The following is a 23,902-nucleotide window of genomic DNA, read 5'->3' as shown; positions in this document are numbered from 1 at the left end:
TTAGTGGACAGAGGTGGGTCAAGCCAGTCAGGCCCCTAGGCACCTCATTTGCACATGATTGGCTGTACGTGTGCCGTGAACCTCACACCTCACATTTCATGTGCGGACAGATGACCCGGAGGCGCATAAGATAACCGCCAAGCAGTGAGGAACAGAGGTAAGTAGCAGAAGATTCAAGTGCCTGGTGTCCTAATGTATTTACCCTAATAATATCAATTACATTGGCTCTCCCATAACCCAGTATAGGCCAAGGCCTTCTAGTTTTACTCCATATTTAATTTATATTACAAAAAAAGATTTTAGTGGCTCTTACCTTCTTCTTCTTACAATCACAAAGGCTACAGAGAGCTCCACAACAATTTCTTATTGTTTCCAACGTTGTTGTTGTTTCTGCACAAAGAACATGAAATGACCTATTAGCTCAAATGTATTTAAACACAATATACTGTATACAGTGCAATGCTACCTATAGCTTCAGAAAAAAAACATTTTTAGAGAAGCAACATTCTAATAATATTGGTCAAAACATGAAAAAGCAAGTAATAACTAATAGGAAAAAGGAAGTGAATTTAACTGAACTGGATTAAACTGAATTTGCTGGGGGACATACTTGAAATATATAAAAACTGTGCTGCAGTTCACATAAAGGAGAATATGTGCATTCCAAGAAAACCCAATTGTCATGCTCAAAAATTTGTAGGAGATTTAAAAAAAAAAAACATCAAAGTTTGGGGGCCTCATTTCCTAGTTTTTAAATTAACTTAATATTAATATAACTTAATATTAAATTCTAACCCCTAAGCAATTCCCCCCTGTACATATGTTGCTGAGTACTTAAAGAACTAAACCCTAAAAATGAATATGGCTAAAAATAGTGGCAGAACTACCGGGGGAGCAGGTGGTGCGATTGGGGCAAGTACCCCCTCAGGGCCCCCCAGCAGCTCACACACCACAGTTTCCAGGCTGAAAAATCTCATGCGGAGGGGGGTGGGGGGCCCAAATGCACATCGCACATCAAGGCCCGCCCCCCTCTAGTTACGTTACTGGCTCAAAATAGCATATTTTATATAGTGAACTCATTGCATGAGGCTAAAGTTTGAGCTTGTCAATAGCAGCAATGATCCAGGACTTCAAACTTGTCACAGGGGGTCACCATCTTGGAAAGTGTCTGTGACACTCACATGCTCAGTGGGCTCTGATTGGCTGTTGAGAAGCTAAGCTTAGGGCTCGTCACTAATTATCCAGCAGAAAATGAGCTTCCCTGGCTGTAATATAAGCTGATGCTACAGGTTTGCTGATTATTATAAGCTGTTAGTAAGTTTAGAGGGTGGTTGAGCATTGCTGGAGTAGAAGTCCATGGGTTCAACCATCAGTAAGATGCAATTGAGCATTTGTGTAGCATTGATATTTGTACTGAAATACAGCATGGTGTATTATAGTGAGAGGGGAAACTTTGGGATGCAATAAATAATAAAGCATAACAGTAAAGCAAAATGGATGCAGAGAATTTCTTTTTTATAGAAAATGTACCTGAAAGATTCTTCGACTTTTTTTCAACGGTTCTTGATACGTCTTCATCAGCAGCTTTGACCTCACTGGAAAGAACATTTTTTTCCACTGTTTCTAGTGGCTCCACAATCACTTGTGTTTTGATCTCATCCTCTGCTTCAGGGGTTTTCACCTGTGGTGCTGGAAAAACTGGCTTCACAATTTCTTGTGTTTTCTTCTTTTTCTTCCCTGCTTTAGGGGTTTTTACCTTTGATGTTGGAAAAGGTGACTTCACAATCTCTTGGGATTTCTTCTTCCCTGCTTCAGGGGTTTTTACCTGTGATGCTGAAACAGGTGGCTTCACAATCTCTTGTGTTTTCTTTGTCTTCTTTGTCTTCTTCCCTGCTTCAGGGTTTTTTACCTGTGGCGCTGACAAAATCTGCTCATGTGTTGTCAAATTGGAGTTGATTGGTTCCTGTAGTTAGAAATAAATCATTATGGCAAATCAGTTATATCAATATAACAATTTATTAGGGTTGACACAAATATGGCACTACAGTGAGAACTTTACTTATGGGTATGTGTATTTATGGGCTCTGTTTATTATTGTTCATGGTAAATAGAAATTTTATTCGGATGTGTACTTGGTTTTATCAGTTTTGGGGGTTATTACTTTAACTTATCAAGATAAAATTCAGAGTGAGGATTTATAAATTGATTAGAAACTCAAGCCCTGCAGTGGGTTCTAGGCTTAGTGGAACTTAGTGGACAGAGGTGGGTCAAGCCAGCCAGGACCAACGCAGCCTCACTCGCATATGATTGGCTGTACTTGTGCCACGAACCTCGCACCTCACATATCCAAGTGTGGACAGATGACCCGGAGGCACATAAGATAACCGCCAAGCAGTGAGGAACAGAGGTAAGTAGCAGAAGAGGCAAGTGCCTGGTGTCCTAATGTATTTGCCCTAATAATATCAATTATATTGGCTCACACATAATCCAGTATAGGGCAAGTCCTATCCAGTTTCACTCAGTCTATATTTCATTTATGTTACAAAAAAGATTTCAGCGGTCTTACCTTCTTCTTCTTGCGATTAAAAAGGCTACAGAGAGCTCCGCAACAATTTCTTACTGATTTCAACATTGTTGTTGTTTCTACACAAAGAACATGAAATAACCAATTAGCTCAAATGTATTCAAAAACAACATATACAATGCAATGGTACCTATAGCTTCAGAAGAAAATTGTATATATTAATATTAATATACCTTAATATTGCATGTTGTCACATGACCCATCTTCAAGATGAAGCTTAAAATTTGTAGCTACCCACACACACATATATATATATGTGTAGATATGGATGTGTATATATATATTTATATATATAGATATATATATATATATATATATATATATATATATAAATTAACTTAATATTAATTTAACTTAATATTAAACTCTAACCCCTCAGCAATTCTCCCTATACATACATAGCTGAGTACTTACAGATTTCAGTTGAATTCTAAAAGAATTTCCTATTAGAATCCTCTCCTGGCACACAGCCAAAACAATAACTGGTACCAGGAAAGGGCTTGGTATCAGCAGCAGTAGAGATGTTATCTCTACGGCAGCCAAACACCAACTGATTAGGAACAAGCCTGGTAGTTAACATATATAGGTCAGGGCATTATGACATCATTATGATGTAATTGTCTGCATGGTCATTGTGACATCATTGTAAATAACATCTGTATGTGAGGTCACTATGATATTACAATGACATTGAAGTCATGTGATGTCACATGACCCACTTGCAAGATGAGGACTGAAATCCCTAGCTATATATATATATATATATATATATATATATATATATATATATATATATATACAGTATCTATTTTTTTTTATTTTTTTTTAAATTAACTTAATCTTAATTTAACTTAATGTTAAATTCTAACCCCTTAGCAATTCCCCTCTGTACAAACATAGCTGAGTACTTACAGATTTCAGTTGAATTCTAAAAGAATTTCCTATTAGAATCCTCTCCTGGCACACAGCCAAAACAATAACTGGTACCAGGAAAGGGCTTGGTATCAGCAGCAGTAGAGATGTTATCTCTACGGCAGCCAAACACCAACTGAATAACAACAAACCTAGTAGTTAACATATATAGGTCAGGGCATTATGACATCATAATGATGTAATTGTCTGCATGGTCATTGTGACATCATTGTAAATAACAGCTGTATGTGAGGTCACTATGACATCACAATGACATTGAAGTCATGTGATGTCACATGACCCACCTGCAAGATGAAGATTGAAATCCCCAGCTACACATAAATATATATATTTAATTTAACTAAGTATTAATTGAACTTAATATTAAATTATAACCCCTCAGCAATTCCCCCTATACATACATAGCTGAGTACTTACAGATTTCAGTTGAATTCTAAAAGAATTTCCTATTAGAATCCTCTCCTGGCACACAGCCAAAACAATAACTGGTACCAGGAAAGGGCTTGGTATCAGCAGCAGTAGAGATGAAAGATGAAGAGTGAAATCCCTAGCTATGCAAATATATATATATATATATATATATATATATATATATATATATATATATATATATATATATATATACAAACGAAAAAATGGACAGCACTCGTTATTAATGCTCAAATTCTGTATTAAAGAGTAAAAAACTTTACATCACCATAAATGTGCACATATCAATCAGCAACGTTTCGAGCAATTCAGGCCCTTTCTCAAGCCATGTTTGACATTGGTATATAAGTATAGTCAGCATCCGTTAAGATTTTTAAAGTCCAGAAAAGGAAGTGACATGCTATGCATTGTTCTCATACTCAGTGCAGGGATTCCACCCCATAACCTGAATAAAATCAGATACAATTAGTATAGTTAAAACTACTTCAGCATAAATAAGTTTATAGGAATAAATACAAATCATAATCTTTATTGAGACCATGAGGGTGAAGTGTATTTAATTTGTTAATCCACCACACTTCTCGCTGTTTTAATCTTAACTCACAATCAGACCCTCTTTTCAGTGGAGGTATAGTTTCCAATACCATAAATCGTAACTGGTCACTTGTGTGTCCAAGTTCTGGGAAAATGCTAGATTCCCTGATTTAATGGTTGATTTATGTTAGGAAATCCACAATTTGACTTTCTGCACGATTTCCCCAACATACAATCACATAAATCACAAATTGTGACAGACAAGTATGGTAACCCCTGATTTGGATTGTCTCACCAGTACCTGGATGTATAAAAGCTTTTCTTCTGATTACATGTTTGCATTGTACACAATTTAGACACTGGTACATACCTGTATTCCTGGTACCCAAAAATCTATTGAAGCAAGTATTTTCCCTTGGAGGGATCGGCACCCTCCTAAGCAGATTCTCCAAGAAAACACTGGCACTCAAAGGCAGGTAACGGCAGGGTTATACCCATGCGTATTTATTTTGCAAACGTGCAACGTTTCGGGGTCAGACCCCTTTGTCAAGTATCTCTCTTTATGCCATCAAAGCGATTCCAAGAGTACACCCGTCCTCTCTCATAATCGATAGTATCATGGTCATATTTCTGTCTCTTTTGTTTCTCATTTTCTGATTTGTTTTTATCCAGTCTGATTTGCATCTGTTCTTTAAGTTCAGCAAGCTCCTGCACTGTACTACCAGCGGACAGCTGGTCATTAACCTTCTGCATTTCACTGTGAACCACCTTCAATTCCTTAAAAAAAAATTCCACAGTTAGAGTCATAATATCGTATGAACATTTGTTTAAAATCTGTGCAAACCTCAGTCGGAACGCATCATTCCCAGCAAATAGCATCGGCCGGATAGAGATCCGCAAGCCAAGAGGAATGCGCTTGTTCATGAAATATTAAGCTAGAGTCTCCGCATGCAGTTCCAGATCAATGGGCCGGTGGTTTAGTCCCTCAAGTTTTCTCTGCAGTTGAGTTGAAACCTGGACACGTAAAATTCCTGCTGATTGTGCAAATGTGGCCACTGTCAAAATTGTCAAAAATTGTCCAAAACTGTAAAAAAATTGTCCCTGTCAAAATTGATGTCATGTTTGGTAATAATTTTCTTTTTCCTTCTCCTTTTATGGTGTTAACATGGCTAAGACAGTTCACCATGATTGTATGTTATAACTGTCTTACTCATATATACATAAAGTTTACATAAAGTTTTTGTTGTTTTGAATTAGCTTCATTGAAGAGCACCAAGATGGTGTTTAAACCTGCCCATTAATTAACACTCAATGATGTCATACTAAGAACTACTAATCGAGTAGTCTGTTGCTAACTCGTTTGAAACACTTTAGCATGCCTGCCATTGATTGGCTCTCCTTTGTTTTAAATATGTTGTGGGAAGTATGAGTACTTAGCCTGTGATTAAGTATCAGTATGATATGAAACGCGTAAGGCTGAATCCTTTTATAAAGGAATAAAGTTACCCATTATTTGACAAGTCTGCCTGGAGAAAAGACAAATCTAATAAATGAGGAAATGCTAAGCAAAGGTTTTTTTAATTAAGGCGGACATACAGTTGGCCAAAAGCAAATTCAAGATTTCTAAGACAAACCAACAGTTGACAAAAGTAGGAGCAATGCTTGTTATTGGATTGGATTAGTGGAAAGGGTACATGTTTAAGAAGTGTTACTGAGATGTGGCGTAGCATGTTTCTGTATAAGAGAAAGCTGCATGTACCAGTTTAACGCTTTGGAGGTTTGAAGAAGGACCTAAGTGGACCACAACATTGCTATGACTATGCATTTGTAAAATGAATTGTTTTTAATAATATTAATAATATTAATAATAATAAAAATAATTTCATTGAAGCCTGAGAAGTGTTGCAGTGCTCTCTTGATTAGTTGGATATGTGCTGGTGAACACATTCTCTTGCTTTGCAACTTTAAGAAACTAATTCTCAATTCTGATGAGCAATGGTATCTTTCTGTAGAATAAAACCCAGATATGAGCACAGCTGGGGTTTGTTAAATATACTTCAAAGTAAATCTTTAATGCTTTTTATCACGTAGAGATCAGATCAGTATCATGTCATCAGACCAGTATGCTCTGTGGAAAGGATTTGTGTCACAGAAAGGCTTCAGATGTCATTGTTCCTTTTTTAAATAAAAAATTCACTGGACTGGGCTGGAGTTTGCAATGTCTGGTGGTAAATGTAAAACAGCCTCATGAGTCTGGATCAAATTAGCTTCCCAGCCCAGATGAAGTCAAGAAACCTGCCCAATCTTCCTCTGCTGCATCGTCAAGAAATCTTATTGCACCTTAGAAAATCTGGTGCAATAAGGTTAAATGGTATAGCTGTTCTTCTTAGTAACTATGAATGCACATCAGATATTTTAGCTTTATTTGTTGTTTAAAGTTAAAGCTCCATAAAAAAACCCCTATAATTGCTTTTCTTTTTAAGGGACTTTCTCCATCATGGTGAGCCTCCATCTCTGAGGTACAGTCAGACAACTGCTGGTTATTTCTTCTTCCATAAGAGTTCTGGTTATGGGCACTGTATTCTTGTGGTTGGTATAAGTCCTTTGATTATCATTTCCTTTTATTTTGAAAAAGTGACTACATATTCTCTAGCATTTACAGACATTATGCATCATTACAGCAGTCCAAATCCCAACTGGAGCATACATTCTGCCTTCAATTATGTGTCTGATGTACAAGAAGACAACCTGTATGTAAGCTGCTAATTTAAGAAAACATTGGGCCACTCTTGCCATGAGGAAAGGTGAGAACCTTACCTTAGGTGACAGAGAGCAGCCAGTTACTAGGGATGGCAAAAATACATGTCTGGAAACATTAAGAGCTGAATTACTGTTTGCTTAGATGGCAATTTGGCTCTTCTAGAGCTGAAAGTATGTGAGATTTCATTTGCATTCACACTTTCTAGACCTTCTCACCAATCCAAGACATATTTCTGAACAGTTTCAATAAAATATTTTTGCACACATCTATTACTCAAAACCTCTCTGGTGTTCTACTTGCTCCAGTGTCAAAACTAGGAGATCTGTCTTCATATCCCCCTTCTACAAGGGGCTTTGCCAGTTTTGATGGGCCTCCAACATAAGTCTAGTACCTTGCTTGAAGCACCTCTGGGCCTACCACTACCCTGTCCAGCTTACTCCACCCCTAACTGGTGTTATACCCTCTGGTAAGCTGGTGTTAGCAATTCCCACTCACTTTGCAGTGTGGCTAGTGCTGTCCATTCTCACTGTCCTATCTAACTTACACGTCATTGTCCTGTCTAACTCATATTGCACAACTACAGCTATTCTAACCCTACCCTAATCCTAGGCCTAACACTTTCTCACTAGGAGTACTGATAGCTCTTTCTCATCTTGAGTTTCTGCTACAAATCTTCTTTCCCATGATGAACACCTAACCTGGTGGCCTGTCTTCTTTATATCCTGTCAAACCCCACCCTCCTAGAATATTCTAGAGGTTTCTCTCAACTCCTTTAAACTAATGTTGGTCCTATGCTTTTAAATACGTAGCACTTCCATTATACTTAAATATATTTTAATTTAGCCTTTAGAGTGCTTCCACAACCCCCCAAATTTTGAATTTTTAGTTTAGATCCGCCTCACACCATGGTGTCCAAATTTTTTTCACATTTGGACTGCGTCCCTCTTGCTTCATATGTCATTTTAATTATGGGGATAGTGTTGTGAACCAATTGTTTCCATGTCTTGACCATTGGAGGTTGCGACCCCATCCAGTGCATGGCTATGTTTTTCCTTGCGTAGAAGAGTAGTGAGTAGTATCTATTCCTAGCATAATTAGAATTCCCAGAAGGCATATAAGGAGAGAGGCAATTATTGGGAAGTCAATGTGCTCAGTTAGTACCCTGAGACTTTTAGTCCAATACCTAGGACCACATCATGTGGTAGAAGGTTTCATGTGGTAGAAGGTTTCTGGGGAGGTATTGCACTGGTTGCCTTCCCATGGCATAAAACTTGCTTGGGGTTATATACAGTTGGTGAATTATCTTGTAATGGATCATCCTATCCCATGTTGAGATTAGGTAATTATAGCTGTTGTTGGTGGCTTCCTCCCAGTCATTTTGGGTTAATTGAGGAATATCCATTAGCTAACGGGCTTTTGATATCTCAAAGGGCTTGGCTCCTGTGGCTAGAATGGTTTGGTATGATTGTGAGACTAGTTTAGGGGTGTCAGGTGTATGCAGAGTGTGCTCTATAGTTAGGAAACATATGGGTGGAGTCAACATGTTAACTTGTGCCTGGAATGCATCTAAGAGCTGGAAATATCTATAAAAATTAGGTTTATCATTTTGGCATTTAAGAGAGAGTTGTTCGTAAGTAAGGAAGATGGAGTCTATAAGGAGGTCATCTAGGTATTTCAAGCCATGAATTGGCCCATATGTGAAATCTTGGAGTTGTCTGAAGTGTGGGAGGTATGGATTGAACCATAAGGGGGCCTAGGTGATAGTAGTGGAAGAGATATGTTGTGTAGTTTGTGGACTGATACCCAAATTTTATGTGGGACTGTTAGAGTGGATGGTCTTTTTTTGTCAATAGGTGTCAAAAATAAATTTTTGAGTCCTTCCAGAGATCCCAGAAGTAGGGCCTGGAAAGCCATATTTGGATTGTATGGATCTGAGAGGAAGCACCAGTGAAGGTAGTACAATTGAGATGCCATATAGTATCTTTGGAGATCTGGGAGTGGCAGTCCCCCTGCTTCATAAGACGCAACCAGTTTGTTTAGGAAGACCCGAAGGTTGTTTGCTATTACATACGAAGGGAGTCAGAATTTTGTTAATATTTCTAAATGTTTTTGCTGTAAGGCACACTGGAGCATTGTGCAAAATGTGTAAGAATTTGGGGAGATATATAATTTTAAAGATATTAATACTGCCCCTTAGGGTCAGAGGTAACTTGGCCCTATTTGAGAGGTCTGTTGCGATTGAGGAAATGATAGGAGCAAGATTTAGAGTTACATATTGATCAGGGGGTATGGTAATTCCCAGATATTTGAAAGGGGGACCCATTTAAGAGGGGTAGTAGGTGGTAGTGGTGAGGGGTGCTGATTGTCCAAAGAGTAAAGGAGGGACTTGTCCCAATTTATAAGCAGTCCCGAGAAGTGGGCAAATTGATCAACTGCTTGTAAAAGGGCTTCCAGTGAGTCGCTGGCATCGGCCAGGTATATTAACAGGTCATCAGCGAATAAGGAGACTTTCTCAACCACTGTTTGAAAAGTCAGTCCTTTAATGGTGTTTGAGTTCCTGATGAGTAAGTATTGCAAGGTGTTCAACTGCCAATGCAAATGATATGGGCAAGAGTGGGCAACCTTGTCTAGTGCCTTGCATCGGTGCAAAGGAGGGGGAGGTGATGCCATTGAATCTAACCCTTGCATTTGGTGCCTTGAATAGGAGTTTGACCCAAGTAATAAAATGCTCCCCTAATCCAAATCTCCCATAAGTATGGCCACTCTACAGAATCAGATACCTTAGCTGAGTTAGTGAAGCTATGACCCTATATCCTTTTTTTGCATGCATAATCTGGAGATTTGTGAATAGGCGATGGATTTTAACGGTAGTAGACCTCCCTGGCATAAAGCCAGATTGGTCTGGGTGCACCAAATCAGATATGACTCCTTTTAGCCTATTTGCCAAAATTTTTGCCAGTATGTTAGAGGAGAGATATCGGTCTATAGGAAGAGCATATAGTGGGGTCTTTCCCCAGTTTTCGAATGACCACTATCAAAGCCTCAGAGTATGATAGAGGGAGCAACTTGGTATCAAAAGCATATTGAATGTTTCTAGGAGGTGTTTTGGAGATAGGTTTTCCTAAGGTTTAATACCAATCGGCAGGGAGACCATCAGGCCCTGAGGTTTTATTTTGAGACAGGTCTTTTATTGCCAGTTCTACTTCGTCTGTGGAAATTGGGTATTCTAATAATGCTTGAGTACCTGGTGACAATGTAGGAATAGGCAGCACGATAACTGAATGGGACTATATGTTGTTTTGGAGCTATATAATGCACTGTAATATGCAGCAAACTCTTGAGCTATGAGTGCAGGGTGAGTGGTGAAGATACCTGTTGGAGTTTGGATGTGATCTACTGCTGTAAAAGTGGATTGTGCTTTAGCTAGGAAAGTCAACAGTTTGCCATTTTTATCCCCTTTCTAAAATATTCTCTGAGACTGGTATAAAACATGAAGCTTTTTAATATGATTTTTAGTCTTTTTAACTATGTGACCCCTTTTGTAAATGTCAGAATTCTACATTTAGACAAGGTCTGTCCAGCCATAGTAGTCCACATACAACATTTTTCTCCATTAAAAAATGACGTTTGGGATATTTAACGACGATTGGCAAAGATTTTGGTCCCTAAAGGGCTGTAAACCAAAAAATTCAATGTGGCTTAATAATCAGAACCAGCAGTGCAGAGAAAAGAAAGACAAACAGGTGCTTCTTTCAATAACAAGCACAGATAATGCAAACATTTCTTAAAATATTTTCTTTCATTTGACTCAATGTTATTTTTGAGTTTACATCCCCATTAATAAATGTCCACCATTATTTATATATATATATATATATATATATATATATATATATATATATGTATATATATATATATATATATATATATATATATATATATACATTTTTTGTATTTATAAAGCACCAACCTTTTTCACAGGAAGGTATGTACATCAAACATACAAGATACACACTACTTGGCTTGTAAACTACAAATATATATATATATATATATATATATATATATATATATATATATATATATATATATATATATATATATATATATAGTTTTTTAGAAATTTAGAAGAAATTTTAGCAGTCAAGGTTACTAAATTGGCACAGCGTCACATCATCATGAATGAATGGATCATCTAATAGCGTTGCCTGATAGTATTTCAGGTGGATATTGTGAATCCTTCCAAGGAACACAATAGAGTAGCAGACAAATCCCATTCTTGCCCCCGATGTCCTGTACTTCTGTGTGACTTTACATGATGACAGAGAAAATACATTGACCAGATGAATACAAGAAAAACAATAACAGTCTCAGGAGATTCTGCTGGAACATAGTTTGGGGTCTGTCTGAGACAAAAATTCATATGAAAACTCAAAGAGTGGATCTCCTATAAGAAAACACTAATCCTGAGCAGATCCCTTGCTATTTTCTGATGAGACAAACAAGAATTTCATATCCTGTTGAGGATGAAGTTCATGCACATGTAAAGTACCTTACTCAGCTGGTACATGTGGCAGAATATTCATTCACCTACTATTATTTGGAGCATTATAGTTAGTTATTTTGGCTCTTTGCACATTAATAACATTAACAACTATTTTATTCCTGTTCTCTCAGAATTGATTCTCATCAGTGATCAAAATGGTTTCCATAAGAGCTATAAAGAAACATTTCTGAATTCCCCAGTTATGCAAAATAAATTACAGATATACAGAACAGTAAGGACTAACCTGCTCAATAGCTTTGAGTAGTTTGTTTATACTCACCCTTTGTCTGAATATGTGCCTCTCTGCTCCTCTTCCTCACACTGCCGGATGAAGTTTGTACCTCACAGGTATAATTCCCAGAATCCTCCAGCTGAGCTGAGGGGACTCCATATTGGTTGGATGAACTGAATCCCTGCACATTGTGCCCATTTCTGTAGAAAACAAACTGTAGCTCTGTAGTCTCTCTGTGTGGGCTGAGCTTGGTGTCACATGTTATGGTCATGTGATCTCCTTCTGTCACCTGATCTGCAATCACTTGTATTTGTGGGATAGTGAAGAGTTCTAGAAAAGGAACATAAATAGTACATTTAAACTGGCATAGTTCAGTGATAAAAAGTAATGAGGAGGGACCTGAAAAATTAGCAAAACATGTCAACGATTGAGAAAGTCGGTAAGTGTTTTTTTCCTATTTTTTTTGTCCACTCAAAATACATTGGAGAATATAGGCATTTTCCACATCAACTAATTTGTACTGACATTTTTTTTTTATTCCGACTTTTTTCAAGCAGAATAAATTGAAATATGTTACCATTATAATAACTAGAATAGAAACATGCCAGATTTTGTCATAAAATTGGTGTCCAGTAAGTATATTTTGGTTTTTGTTTTCTAAGTTTTATAAATGACATTTGCTAAATTTGCTACTGTGATACTGTACTGTAACATTCATTTCTACTGGGCCTTACCTGAGACTGAAATGTGTTGTTTAGAACCAAATAATAATGATATAATGATAACCATTACAATAAGGATAATAAACATATATTTATTTTCTACACTTGTATGTACCAGACGCAGTAACATTCACCGGTCCTATGTGTAATACAGACTCACTGACTGGAGTCTCAATGATCTTATTGTCCTTCTAAAATACTGAGTTCTTTGCTCAATATCCAGGCCGACTGTGACACCTGAGAGACAGGGAGTCCTCTTCATGAACAACAGAGGGCACCTGAAGAATGATCATATCTGAAATTAAAAAATAAAATGTTGCAGAATCTGTAAGAGAAGCCTCCAACCTGGGAAGTCAGTGAAACATTAAAGGGATACTGTCATGGGAAAAAACATTTTTTTTCAAAATGAATCAGTTAATAGTGCAGCTCCAGCAGAATTCTGCACTGAAATCCATTTCTCAAAAGAGCAAACAGATTTTTTTATATTCAATTTTGAAATCTGACATGGGGCTAGACATTTTGTCAGTTTCCTAGCTGCCTCCAGTCATGTGACTTGTGCTCTGATAAACTTCAGTCACTCTTTACTGCTGTACTGCAAGTTGGAGTGATATCACCCCCTCCCTTTCCCCCAGCAGCCAAACAAAAGAACAATGGGAAGGTAACCAGATAGCAGCTCCCTAACACAAGATAACAGCTGCCTGGTAGATCTAAGAACAGCACTCAATAGTAAAATCCAGGTCCCACTGAGACACATTCAGTTACATTGAGAAGGAAAATCAGCAGCCTGCCAGAAAGCATTTCTCTCCTAAAGTGCAGGCACAAGTCACATGACCAGGGGCAACTGGGAAATTGACAAAATGTCTAGCCCCATGTCAGATTTCAAAATTGAATATAAAAAAATCTGTTTGCTATTTTGAGAAATGGATTTCAGTGCAAAATTCTGCTGGAGTAGCACTATTAACTCATGCATTTTGAAAAAACCATGTTTTCCGATGACAGGATCCCTTTAGAATAAACTTTTTAACTTACTGTATTTAATGTCCAGTTTTACAGAGTCACTTTTCTCATTGCCACTGGCCTGGCATTGGTAATCTCCTCTGTCTGATACACTCGTTGACTGAATGACAAGACTCTGCTGATCCCCAGATATCCAGTGTCCACCCCTGTACCAGGAATATCCCAGGTTCTTTGGGCAGTAGGAGTCACATTACAGGTCAGAGTTCCAGACTCCCCAGAGAATATTGGGGTCCAGTTTGGGGAGAGGGAAACCACAGGTCTCACAGCAGCTCCTACAGGACAGAATTAGTTCCTACACATTAATTCACATTACAGTAGCTTACAGGGTAATAAGGCAAATGGACACAATGATGCAATGCTAGAAATTAGCAGTTTTATTTTTAAGGATTTTTTCAATCTCATCTACAAAATCACCATCAACTCCCATAATATACTATATTTATATACATGGAATTACCAAACTTAAATAGAAGGAAAGGTTAAAAGTAAGTAAGCTTTATCAGAAAGGTCTATATAAATACACCAGTAACCCCTCAAAGTAATGCTGCTCTGAGTCCTCTGTCAAAAGAAACAGCACATTTCTTTCCTTCTATTGTGTACTCATGGGCTTCTGTATCAGACTAACTGTTTTCAGCTTAAAGGAAAACTATACCCCCCAAACTATGTAGGTCTCTATAAAAAGATATTGCATAAAACAGCTCAAATGTAAAACCCTGCTTCATGTAAATAAAAAAATAAGGACCACCCCCTGGGATCATATGATTCACTGTGCACACAAACATACCAAACAAACTATACTTCTAAGGTCACATGATCCAATTAACAGACAGAGTTGTCTGTTTTGCTTCAACACTTCCTGTTACAGTTAGAGCTGCAGTATTTCTGGTCAGGTGATCTCTTCCTGTTACAGTTAGAGCTGCAGTATTTCTGGTCAGATGATCTCTTCCTGTTACAGTTAGAGTTGCAGTATTTCTGGTCAGGTGATCTCTTCCTGTTACAGTGAGAGCTGCAGTATTTCTGGTCAGGTGATCTTTTCCTGTTACAGTTAGAGCTGTGGTATTTCTGGTCAGGTGATCTCTTCCTGTTACAGTTAGAGCTGCAGTATTTCTGGTCAGGTGATCTCTTCCTGTTACAGTTAGAGCTGTGGTATTTCTGGTCAGGTGATCTCTTCCTGTTACAGTTAGAGCTGCAGTATTTTTGGTCAGGTGATCTCTTCCTGTTACAGTTAAAGCTGTGGTATTTCTGGTCAGGTGATCTCTTCCTGTTACAGTTAGAGCTGCATTATTTCTGGTCAGGTGATCTCTTCCTGTTACAGTTAGAGCTGCAGTATTTCTGGTCAGCTGATCTCTTCCTGTTACAGTTAGAGCTGCGGTATTTCTGGTCAGCTGATCTCTTCCTGTTACAGTTAGAGCTGCAGTATTTCTGGTCAGGTGATCTCTTCCTGTTACAATTAGAGCTGCAGTATTTCTGGTCAGGTGATCTCTTCCTGTTACAGTTAGAGCTGCAGTTTTTCTGGTCAGCTGATCTCTTCCTGTTACAATTAGAGCTGCAGTATTTCTGGTCAGGTGATCTCTTCCCGTTACAGTTAGAGCTGTGGTATTTCTGGTCAGGTGATCTCTTCCTGTTACAGTTAGAGCTGCAGTATTTTTGGTCAGGTGATCTCTTCCTGTTACAGTTAAAGCTGTGGTATTTCTGGTCAGGCGATCTCTTCCTGTTACAGTTAGAGCTGCAGTTTTTCTGGTCATGTGATCTCTGAGGCAGCACATAGACCATCACAAAATGGTGGCTCAAGGCAAGAGATGTAAAAGGGCAATATTTACTTTTTTTAAGGGAGGCATTCTGGATACATGAGTTAGACTGCGTGGCTCCAAAAGGTCTGAATGGGCAGCTTGTACTCAATTGTTTCCTGTAAGTGATACACTTCCACTTATGTGAGGCCAAAACCATAGATAAAATAACAAAAAGATACAAGGTTGCAATCTGTTGTTTTTAACAAATTTTGTTTAATAACATTTAAACATGATGTAACTGTTTTTTTGACACTAAATATGTAACTTGTATGCATTTTCACAGATTCTATGGCTGGTTCAATGGACTCATACGCAGTACACCAGGGACACCTCGTGTGAGAGAGAATAATTGTTCTTGTGATGTAAAAAGCATTTATGTTATAGGTGATGGAATTCGAGGAATGTATGACGTCATCTTTGGCGCCAAATTTGAACTGGGGGAGTGGGTATCTAAAGCACATTCTGTTTGTACACCATTCTCCTTGATGGGGGCCGAAACGTCGGATTTACGTACACAATAAAAGGCATTTGAATTTTTTTCACAAAATGGAGTGCGGGTCTTCTCAATAATCCTGTATACAATACTTTGGACCCTGCACCCGAATTCAGCTGAAAGTATCCGGAATTGAGTGTGGTTGCTACAAATTTACTATATTTATATATATATAGTGAATAAAGTACCCCCTCTTGTAAAATATAAGGATATTATAAGTTACCGAGGAGTTTCATGACCATATAAAAGTACGAGGCTGAAGGCCGAGTGTTTTTATACAGGTCATGGAACTCCGAGGTAACTTCTAATATCCTTATATTTTACAACTGGGGGTACTTTATTTATTATAATACACAAGTTTCAGTGAGTCATGTGACAGAAATTACATCACTTCTCACCGTTTATAACTGATGACATCAGAACTCACCGTTTATAAGGATATAATTTACAAGATATTCATGGCTTTTGTGTATTATATATATATAAACTATAGGTAACATTACTCCATATGATATGATATGGTACCACAGTCAAATCACAGGCTGCATCTGTGAGGGAAAATAAAATGAAATGTACTTACATGTCAGTGCTACTATCATTAGGGACATTGTGTAAAGCACTGTGTATCTTGACAGCGCTATATAAATAAATGATGATGACGATGATTGTGTCTCAAGTCAGTAAATGACTTCCTGTAGTTCTGTGGCAACACGTTATATATTACACAGAGAATGTTCAGCACAGGAAATTCACTAAGGTGTTGCTCACCCCCTCCAGCCCCATTTATTATTTGTAATGTAACATGAGTACAGTATTGGGAAATGATGCCAGTTTTTTGGCTGATCACATAATCACATTGCAACACCTTTTTCAGGGTGGGATGCAAACACTCTGGATTCTTTTAGATGTAGATGTTCAGATTTGGCCAGGCAAGTCCTAACTCCCTGCAATTCCTGGTAGAGCACGTGTTACATACAACTCAGGTGGACCTTGGCTGTAATTGTGGAAGAAGAGTTAACCACACTGTATCACGTACACAAAGCTGATGTTTTAAATAAATGTGGGTGCCAGTGGTTCTTAAAACAAAATGTTATACAAGCTCTTCGTGAGTTCTCTTTAGATGGTGCAATCATACAGGACTGCATAAATGCTTCAGACACTAACCTTACCTAGATAATGTAGGGATCCATAGGGTTAATATGCTCCTATGGCTTTAATTCCATACACTCCTTGTATGGTATCTGGTGTTAATCTGCATATCTTAGTTGTTGGCCAAGAGGTGTAATGACCACTTCCTGCCACACTTCAATATAGTGTATGGAAATGGGTTGATCTTCCTTTTTGGCTTCTGGTGTCCTTACCAACTGGAGGTTCCCATTGAGTCTGGGTACACCAAGGACCAGTAAAGCCATTGCATTAAAGGGACCAGTACCTTTAGTATCTGAGTTGGGGAGCAGGGAACCCCTTGAATGAGGTTAGCAAGAGACAGGGTTAGATCTGTTATAGACTCTCTAAGAGAGTGAAATAGAGAGGACAGATAATAAGAGCCGCTTTGTGCTCCATCAAGGATCTGTAGCAGGGAGGAGCTTCCCAAGGCTCCTAGATTGCCTTTAGTGAAGGGGCCACAGCGGATAGGGTGTCAGGCTTAGACATCTTCTCCCTGACCACTCCACTGGGTGGGATCCAGACCACTTTCAAGGTACAACTGCCTGAAGGAAGTGTTTGAGTCACATGTAATCAATGCTCTAAGCAGTAGCTGGACATTAACTCCTTCTGGTCTGTATAGCCCAAGTTAGCATTGGTGATATTAACACAAACAAAGCTGTAATGTTCATAATACTCATGAGTTAGTGCTTGCATTGGTGAACTAGTCCCCAGTGGATGCTCACAGTGATACCTTATTCCAGGAATCTCCTATTCCTGAGCCTGACTGCTTGGGGGCATTGACACCACAGTGTAGTAATGCTTACTGGCCTCCTCATTGGAGCTTCTGACTGCTCTACTAATTATCCTGATCCTGCCTCTCACTCCTAGTTTGAACTATTACAAAATGTTTTTTGATGTCTACTAAGGCCTTCCTGCACCTTTGGCTTCTCAGCATACCACCTCCTCCTAAAACCATTAAATTAATCAAATATGGGAAACTGGTAATTTTAAAGTAGAACTTAAAAAAGAGCTATTTTACATTTCAAATTTCATTTGACGGGGCCTTCTTATCACCAACCAACTTACTCAACAAGATTTAATCAATAATCTCACTGGTACAACTTAGTGGTGATTCTGGTACCCACTGAAGGTCTTTTCTTGCACTTTGCACACTGTGTTTTGCATTATAATTGACCCCTTGTATTTTTAGGGCAAAAACAACTTATTTAACATATTTAAAAGATTTTGCGCTTGTATAGGACATTGCGATTCTAGGTACTCATCTTACTAAGTGTGTTTGATCACAAGCTAACTATTAAACTTAGCATGTCCCCAATTATTTTTCCCAATTCCCAAACATCTTGTTGTGTTTGTGGGTAGTCCAGCCCTTGCACAGCACCCACTGATGACTGATGTGTACATACTGAAGGATGCTGGGAGCCTCAGAGGACTTCAGAACAGCTTGGGGGACCAGAAATCACCCTGTTTTGAGCACCCAGCAGAAGACAGGTACCATTATAGCTTATAAGAATACTCTGCAAACCACTTTTATCAACAATTTCTAGAAACAGGTGGGGATTTCCACATCCAAAAGAAAAGACCTGGAGCTCCAGTATCAAGCTACTTTGCAAAATACATTATTTACCTATTTTCAGTATCCTGTTTAATATTCAGATGCCCAGCAGGTAAGCATTCACAGTGTATTGAAGTGTAACCCTGTGTTAGATATTTGTACCAGGAAAGGCTTATATTTAGATGGACGACTGAAAGGCTCCATAATAACATTTATAAACCGTACTAAGCTTTACTTTATTGGCATAGTTATAACAATATGATGAATAGCATACATTACACAGTATATATACACAGATATGTATATTTATATGTTGTTTTTAGAAATATACACGGAAATATATGTCGCGGAAATCTAAACAGTTTTGTATTTTTTTTTTTTAAATCCCATAAGTCTTATGGCATCTATCAGGTGTGAGAATAATGTTTATTTCCATTTGTCTTCACATGGTGACAGATCAAACACACAGCCCAGATGAGTAGGAAGAAGGACAAAAACAGTCTCACGAGATTCAGTCTGGGAATAGTTTGGGGTCCTCCTTGAAACCAAAAAGTAGGGAAGATCTTATGAGATTGTGTTTTTTAGCTTAACTATTTATCATGGAAAAACCTCAGATGTTTCTATAAAGTTTTATTAAGAAGGGCTGCCTTAGTCATCATCAGTCCTATCATTTGTCTGGATGATATTTTATGGGTCTATATTTGCCCTTCACTCTAAACATGATTCTACAAAATAATATTTTATTTGCATCTACTTTATGACAGTTAGAATTAATGTGCGGTATTTTCATGAAAGACAAATTATTTTATCAGCCAATGCTAGTACAGGCCCACCTACCTATCTGACTTGCTTATTAAATAATTGGCATGAAGAAACCTCAGCAACAGTAAGTGCAACATTCTATAGCACTGGAGAACTTTTCAACAGCTCAAATGTTTTGTCTCATATTTAAAAAATGATGAGCAAATCTGTGAAACCACAGGAAAATTTACAAACTACATCGAAGCCTATTTTAGGTGGGCGTGGGTGGGACTGGCCAGACTGGGGATTACTTTGATCTAGTTGGTCAGTATAAATATATTGCAATCTATAAAGAAGCAGTCTTTTTGTTTAGTGGGAGGGGATTTTTTGGTAGCTAAATGCAAATGCTAAAATATAGAAACAAAATGTACTTGCTGGTTTATATTTTTTTAAAATATTTTTACTCACCCAGTTTCTGGATATGCAACACATTGCTCCTCTTCCTCACACTGCCAGTTGGAGTTTGTACCTCACAGATATAATTCCCAGAATCCTCCAGCTGAGCTGAGGGGACTCCATATTGTTTGGATGAACTGAATCCCTGCACATTGTGCCCATTTCTGTAGAAAGCAAACTGTAGCTCTGTAGTCTCTCTGTGTGGGCTGAGCTTTGTGTCACATGTTATGGTCATGTGATCTCCTTCTGTCACCTGATCTGGACTCACTTTTATTTGTGGGACAGGGAAGAGCTCTAAAAAAAAAAAATATATTTGTATTGGTACAATTTCCATTTCAAAATGAAACTGTTTGAATCTATGTTCAGTAATGGGCCTTGATTTACAAATAACTTACAGGCATATCTGTGTCTGTGACTTTTTTAATTGATTAAAAAAAAATCCTGCTCACCCTGTATGTGGATATGTTCCATGTTGCTCCTCTTCCTCACACTGCCGGATGAAGTTTGTACCTCACAGGTATAATTCCCAGAATCCTCCAGCTGAGCTGAGGGGACTCCATATTGGTTGGATGAGCTGAATCCCTGCACATTGTGCCCATTTCTGTAGAAAACAAACTGCAGCTCTGTAGTCGCTCTGCGTGGGCTGAGCTTTGTGTCACATGTTATGGTCATGTGATCTCCTTCTATCACCTGATCTGGGATCATATTTATTTGTGGGATAGTGAACATCTCTAGAAAGGAAAATATATACTCATAATATATGGTATTTATTTCAATATGTCTTGGCTAGACCAGAAGATAAATTTAATGGTAGACCCTTAAATCCCATACTTCCACACTTGAATGAATATTTTTTGGGGTAAAGGCCACTGCCTCAGCAAATAGCAGATATTCTTACAGTAACTGACATGTTGCTTTTAGCATTCTCATTTCAGGTTCATGTGCTCAGTACTGGGCTCTAACACCCATCAAGTGCAGAAAATTAAAAAATATCCTCCCATAATGCAAACATTCTTCACACCTATAATCAGCTGAGCCCTATGCAATCTCATTTATCATACAAGCAATTCTTATGAAAATTCGCCCTTCCCCCAGAGGCCCGTTTACTGTACATGAATTAGGATTTGTGAGATTTTAGAGGTTTTTAGAACCAAGACTAAACTCACATCAGAAAAATCCAGATGAGAAAAATATAAAAACAAATGAAAATTTCAGTGGGGGAAAAAAACATGAACAGCTTGAAATCCACAAACATTCATTTCCAAACAAACAAAAAAAATCAATGAAAATCTCTAAAAGCATGAAAGAATGATTTATATTTGCCTAGGACAACTTCCATTGACTTCTACATGACATCAACGGCTTTTAACTGGAGAGTTTTTTTTTTATTTGTGATTTTTATGGCATTTACACTTGATAAATTACAGGTTAAAAACCACGATTTTTAGCACGAACAAAATTGAGGTAAAAAATAAACATTAGCGAATGTTTGTAAATGGGCCACTTGGTATCCAGAAGCTGCATTCTGGTTCTCTTCTTAGCTTCTATTTTTTGAGAGTCTTCATTCATGGCACTGCACTGATCTGCAAACTCTAATTTACACACACACAATACATATCAATAGTGTCATCTCTTAAAAGACAACAAGAATACCAAATAACAGTGTGAGTGACACACACAATCCTAATGCACAATAACTGCCCCTCTGTCACATTGGGCCTTACCTTGTACTGTAATGTATCGTTCATCTCTATAAAATCGATAACGCTTGCCAGAAAGATAATAAAAAAGGATTTCTTTTACACACTTGTATGTACCAGATGTAGTAACATCCACTCTTCCTATGTGTAACACAGACCCACTGACTGGGGACTTAATGATCTTATTGTCCTTGTAAAATACTGGATTTCTTGCAATCGAACGAGACCGACTGTGACACCTGAGAGACAGGGAGTCCCCTTCATGAACAACAGGGGGCACCTGCAGGATGAGCCAACCTGAAAACAAAGAAAATTTGTTTTCAAGTTGTAAAGTAATCTTCCCTTATATTGGATTATTTTCAGATTTAAACTTTCTAACTCACCAGGCCTAAAATCCAGACGAATAGAATCACTTTTCACATTGGTACCGGTCTCACACTGGTAATGCCCTATGTCTGACCTGGTGCCACTTTGAATCACAAGACTTTGCTGATTCCCAGGTATCTGGTGCTGATTCTTGTACCAGGAATATCCCAAGTTCCCTTGGGCAGTAGGGGTCACATTACAGGTCAGAGTTACAGACTCTCCCTTGAATATTGGGGTCCAGTTTGGGGAGAGGGAAACCACAGGTCTCACAGCAGCTCCTACAGGACAGAATTACATTCTACATTTCTACTGTAGTAAGGTAAATGGAGACACTGATACACTGTTTCACGGTATCACTCTAAAATGTTATCCATCTCATCTGTACAATTTTGTAGTATTACCCTAAACTCCACATTTATATAAAGCAAATTACCAAACCTCCCAACATTTTACATTTAAAAACAATGGTATTTTAGGCCTTTCAAACATTCTATATGTCACCCAGCAATGAATAGTTACTGGCTTGTCTGTGTCTTATCTTGTGGATGATGGATCAAGTACTGGGTATGTGGGAAATATCCAGCTTCTCGAAAAAAAGGGCAAAATAGAGTCATCAGTGTTTTTTTAACAATATAATAAGCCCCTATATAGAAATGGGCTACCAGGACAGTGCAGATGGTACAACCATTTTGGTGCCAGACCTTGCCAAGTCTCTGAAATCTCTATTTAGAATTATTCAGCATGTCATTAAGTGACACAAATGCTGCCCTTGTATCATGCCCCAGAGGAAGAAGTAGATTTCTGATGGCAGCTCTGTCTGTATCTGCATGGCTTTTTCTATTTCCACACAATATGAATGTAGTTAATCTAAATTAATTATTTCTGGCATTAGACTAAAATCTCATTTTAAAAAAGCAAATGCAAAGAGATGCTTTAAATGCATGTTGAGTTCCGGATTGTATAAGTAGCCATTATTTTTATATGCTGTGACTTCCTTTTAGGGTTACAGTATATGTTCATCCCAAGCAGTAACACAATGTCTCATATTACAGCTATGTCATCAATTATATCTGTTAGTAGCATTAAAGAGTTCTTACCTGATGTTTCAATGAAAAATACTGTAAGCACGAGTAAATGACCTGTCAATATAAACAAACAAACAAACAAACAAACAGATATTTTATGCATCCCTTTCTTAAAGAACACGATTAAACCATCTGTATTCAAGAGATTCCATACTAGAGTCCATATACAAATTAATTACTATGACTGTTGTCATCCACATCTGTCATGACTCCCAATAAACAAGTATGAGCAGGGAAGCCTTTACTCGTGTACTGTATGATGTAACCAATCAAAATACCACTCTGTGTAATCTCAGATTAAACAAGATGGATGGCATGAATTCTGCCTGCCTAATCTGTAACCTTTATGTGAGGCTTAACCCCCTAGATCAGTGTGTTCCATAAAATTCTATATTTGTTAGAGAGACAGATAACAGCAAAACAATACTCATATAAAGAAGTGTGTTCTTCTCTTAGATTTGAGGCTACACATTTCCACCCGAGGGCTACTTTACTTTCTACCTCCTAGATTATGATCCCTTCCAAAAAAAACCCTTAACCTGTTGCATATATAAATGATATATTTACAAGAAATTCTTTTTTTGAGTTTTTAATTGTTCGGGATTAGTGATGACCATGCTCAGTTTCTCCACAAATTTCCATATTTAGTCGCAGGCGTAAAGTTTTGCGAAACTGCGACAAAACGTCAACATGTGTTTATTTTCAGGCGTTTCAAAAAAAGGACATGTAAAAGAATTACGCACATGTATAAAAATTGGTGCACGTTGAAAAAAATTTGATACATGCCTCAAAAA

General features: G+C 37.9%; 2 protein-coding genes across 2 annotated transcripts; both read right to left on the bottom strand.

Annotated features, from left to right (window-relative positions):
* Positions 1-274: 274 nt before the first annotated feature.
* LOC121397655 lies at positions 275-2,713 on the bottom strand. Its single transcript, XM_041574714.1, has 3 exons — positions 2,567-2,713; positions 1,531-1,963; positions 275-390 (listed from the first exon to the last, which is right to left on the bottom strand). Exons 1-3 carry the CDS (start codon positions 2,630-2,632, stop codon positions 275-277), a joined length of 615 nt encoding a protein of 204 aa, XP_041430648.1. The 5' UTR covers positions 2,633-2,713.
* Positions 2,714-5,026: 2,313 nt separating this feature from the next.
* On the bottom strand, positions 5,027-23,315 carry LOC108700610 (Fc receptor-like protein 3). Its single transcript, XM_018233803.1, has 9 exons — positions 23,288-23,315; positions 23,121-23,162; positions 22,041-22,301; positions 21,682-21,954; positions 20,407-20,688; positions 19,970-20,251; positions 12,068-12,349; positions 6,240-6,271; positions 5,027-5,257 (listed from the first exon to the last, which is right to left on the bottom strand). The coding sequence occupies exons 1-9, from the start codon at positions 23,313-23,315 to the stop codon at positions 5,027-5,029; spliced, it is 1,713 nt and encodes a 570-aa protein (XP_018089292.1).
* Positions 23,316-23,902: the final 587 nt, after the last annotated feature.

The sequence above is a fragment of the Xenopus laevis genome, chromosome 8S (genome assembly GCF_017654675.1).
Source record: "Xenopus laevis strain J_2021 chromosome 8S, Xenopus_laevis_v10.1, whole genome shotgun sequence".
Lineage (NCBI taxonomy): Eukaryota > Metazoa > Chordata > Amphibia > Anura > Pipidae > Xenopus > Xenopus laevis.
Note: the sequence above shows the minus strand (reverse complement) of the source record. Positions and strands in the feature narration are given on the sequence as shown.